The sequence below is a fragment of the Sinocyclocheilus grahami genome, unplaced genomic scaffold (assembly GCF_001515645.1).
Source record: "Sinocyclocheilus grahami isolate Dianchi unplaced genomic scaffold, SAMN03320097.WGS_v1.1 scaffold809.1, whole genome shotgun sequence".
NCBI lineage: Eukaryota > Metazoa > Chordata > Actinopteri > Cypriniformes > Cyprinidae > Sinocyclocheilus > Sinocyclocheilus grahami.
The window spans coordinates 734,447-737,641 of record NW_015505988.1 but is presented as its reverse complement, the minus strand read 5'-3'; the positions used below and the strand labels follow the sequence as shown (position 1 = coordinate 737,641).

The 3,195-nt window shown below is 31.9% G+C and overlaps 1 protein-coding gene across 1 annotated transcript in view; it reads left to right on the top strand.

Annotated features, from left to right (window-relative positions):
- The window catches only part of LOC107562139 (receptor-type tyrosine-protein phosphatase beta-like), a 37,116-nt gene that overhangs the window by 9,949 nt on the left and 23,972 nt on the right, over window positions 1-3,195 (top strand). The window contains exons 6-7 of the mRNA XM_016246716.1: window positions 1,593-1,865; window positions 2,614-2,880. Of these exons, the coding sequence (XP_016102202.1) occupies window positions 1,593-1,865; window positions 2,614-2,880 (540 nt within the window). The remainder of the gene's footprint in view (window positions 1-1,592; window positions 1,866-2,613; window positions 2,881-3,195) is intronic.

Genomic DNA, 3,195 nt, shown 5'->3' with positions numbered 1-3,195 from the left:
TGATGCAGTAATTCATGCAAAAGGAGCCCCTACCAAGTATTGAGTACATGTACAGTAAATTAACATACTTTCCAGAAGGCCAACAATTCACTAAAAATGTTTTTTTTATTGGTCTTATGAAGTATTCTAATTTGTTGAGATAGTGAATTGGTGGGTTTTTGTTAAATGTGAGCCAAAATCATCACAATTAAAAGAACCAAAGACTTAAACTACTTCAGTCTGTGTGCATTGAATTTATTTAATACACGAGTTTCACAATTTGAGTTGAATTACTGAAATAAATGAACTTTTCCACGACATTCTAATTTATTGAGGTGACCCTGGACCACAAAACCAGTCTTGAGTCACTGGGGTATATTTGTAGCAATAGCCAAAAAATACACTGTATGGGTCAAAATTATAGATTTTTCTTTTATGCCAAAAATCATTAGGATATTAAGTAAAGCTCATGTTCCATGAAGATATTTTGTAAATTTCTTACCGTAAATATATCAAAACTTAATTTTTGATTAGTAATATGCATTGCTAAGGACTTCATTTGGACATTGGATTTTTTTGCACCCTGAGATTCCAGATTTTCAAATAGTTGTATCTCGACCAAATTCTGTCCTATCATAACAAACCATAGATCTTATTTATTCAGCTTTCAGATGATGTATAAATCTCAATTTTGAAAAATTGACTCTTAAGACTGGTTTTGTGGTCCAGGGTCACATATATCATGAAAAGTGCACTGGAATGCACCAATAATCTTTCATTTTCTACCCAAATACTCACTTGTTTTCACACAAGCACTTTTAAACATTATTTTCCCATATTTTTTTAGATAAACTCCCTATTAGCAGTTTTTACAAGAATGTTTCTAAAACATGGAAATACACTTTGTTTACTGTCAAAATGATGAAAAGCACTTGTTGCAGTTAATGACAGAATATTTTTGACTAATGCTACATACATTTACTGTATATTCCATAATATAGACATGTATTACTTTAGTACTCTCTTAAAAATAAAGGAATGCAACACTAGCACACTCTGTACTGAGTAGACTACACTGTCTGCTATTTTTAACAACAATACAAGTAGTATGCTATGCTTTTGTTTTTTTTTCTTCAACATGTAAATGTATTAGTTATTATAATTTTTATTATTAGTTATTTAATATTCTAAATTCAGTACTAGTTCAGTCAGCAGAATTTGTGGCATAATGTTGACTCTATAAAAAACAATTTCCAATTGTCCCTCCTTTTCTTAAAAAAATAACTAAATAACAATAAAAAAGGTATAGCCACAAGGCAAACAATATGCATGTTAACATGATTTTATTGTGAAAACATCACTTACTAAACTTTTCTGGTTAAAGTTATATTCAATTTTACAATTTTGACTTCATGACAACATAAGTTAACCCTAAAATTAAGTTGTTTATAACATAAGCTTCACATTCCTGCTGTTACAATAAATCCTCACTAAATTGCCCTGCCACCTCATTTTTTGAAAAATAATACTGTTGTATGTTATTCCTAACATAGCATTATTTCAAACTGTAGTTGGGGTTTTGTAGTATCTTTCTTTTGGTCTGCTTTTTTCAGGTCTTCTGCCAGTATCTCAACTGCACATTCGTCATTCAGACGAGACCTCCCTAAGCGCTCTGTGGGTTCACGCCTCTGGCTCATCATCCCGCGATGGCTACATCGTACAGCTTTTCCAAAGCAACACATCTACAGCTATTCAGACACGAACCTTGAGCCGTGGTATGAGAGAGTGCACCTTTAATGTCCTCACGCCTGGTCGCCTGTATGACATTACTGTAACCACTACCACGAAGAACCTGCGTAGTTCTGCTACAGTAATGGGAAGAACATGTAAGGTTATCTTGCCATTTTCTAAGAAAAAGTATTCAGTGTTCCTCGTTTAACACTAGAAGTAAAAACAGTTTACTGTCTAAAAGTCTAGGTCATGTCTAATTTCAAAACTGATGAATATTCTAGTTTTTTTTTTGTTTGTTTTGTTTATGTTTGCTTAGGTTCATTCAATAATATTTACATACAGCTTTTGATTTTAATAATGTATTAATAATTGCTTAGATTAACGTTAACTAAGAATTTATTGTTAGTTCATGTAGTTAATGATGCTAACAAATGGAACCATATTGTAAAATGTTACAAAAAAATATATTTCTAGCCTGCGCTACCTCATTTTCATTCACACTAACATCTGTTGAGTGGGTATTGAATGAAACATACTAAAAAGATAAAGAGGTTTTCAGTAACTGATGTATGCATGTAAACATAAACGCATGTGAACTATTAGTGAACTAATAGGAAAACAACAATTAACTATACTTTGCAGAATTCTGTGATGTTAGTTCATGTTAATTTCTACATTCGAGTGTTTCTTTTAAAATTTTTACATTGTAGTTCAGCTTGTTAATACATTATGAACTAACGTCAATTAAACAATGAGCAGTAACATTTGTAAATTGAACTTGAAATAAAAAATTTAAAAAATCAATGCATTAACTAATTTTAACAAATAGAAATGTGTTTAATTATTATAGGAAATTACATATTTAAAGAATCTGATTGCAATAAAAAAATTATTTGTTCTCAGTACCTTTAAAGGTGAATCATCTGAAGCTAAGTAACAAGGGGAAATCAGATAGTCTGAGTGCAAGCTGGGAGAAACCATCTGGAGATCTGGATTTCTACAACTTAGTGCTGTTACGAGTTGGATACACGGTGGACAACATTTCTGTTTCAGCAAACACAACCTCCACCCTGCTTCCCTTCCTCAGACCCGGTGCTTTATACAAATTGCTGGTTACCACTGTCAGCGGATCACAGACCTCCAAACTAGCTGAGGCTGAATGTCGTACAGGTAACATTAACCCAGTTGAAATAAGTGTTTAACAAAAAACATGATATGCACTTTCCATTGTTATTATGCTCTCTTACTCTGTTGTTATGCAGGACTTCATGTTTTCATAAGTATTGACATATTCTTTGAAGCCTATACTGCAATATATAGAGATTCCAATGCATTCATAAAAATATATTATACTTTGTTGAATGTTATCATAAACAATTGTTACCACGTTTTAATTGTATTACAATCCTAACCTTTAAAGACTTAAATGTATTTCAATCCTGACAACTCTCTGAAGATTTTAGCATGGTGATGGATATGACAATG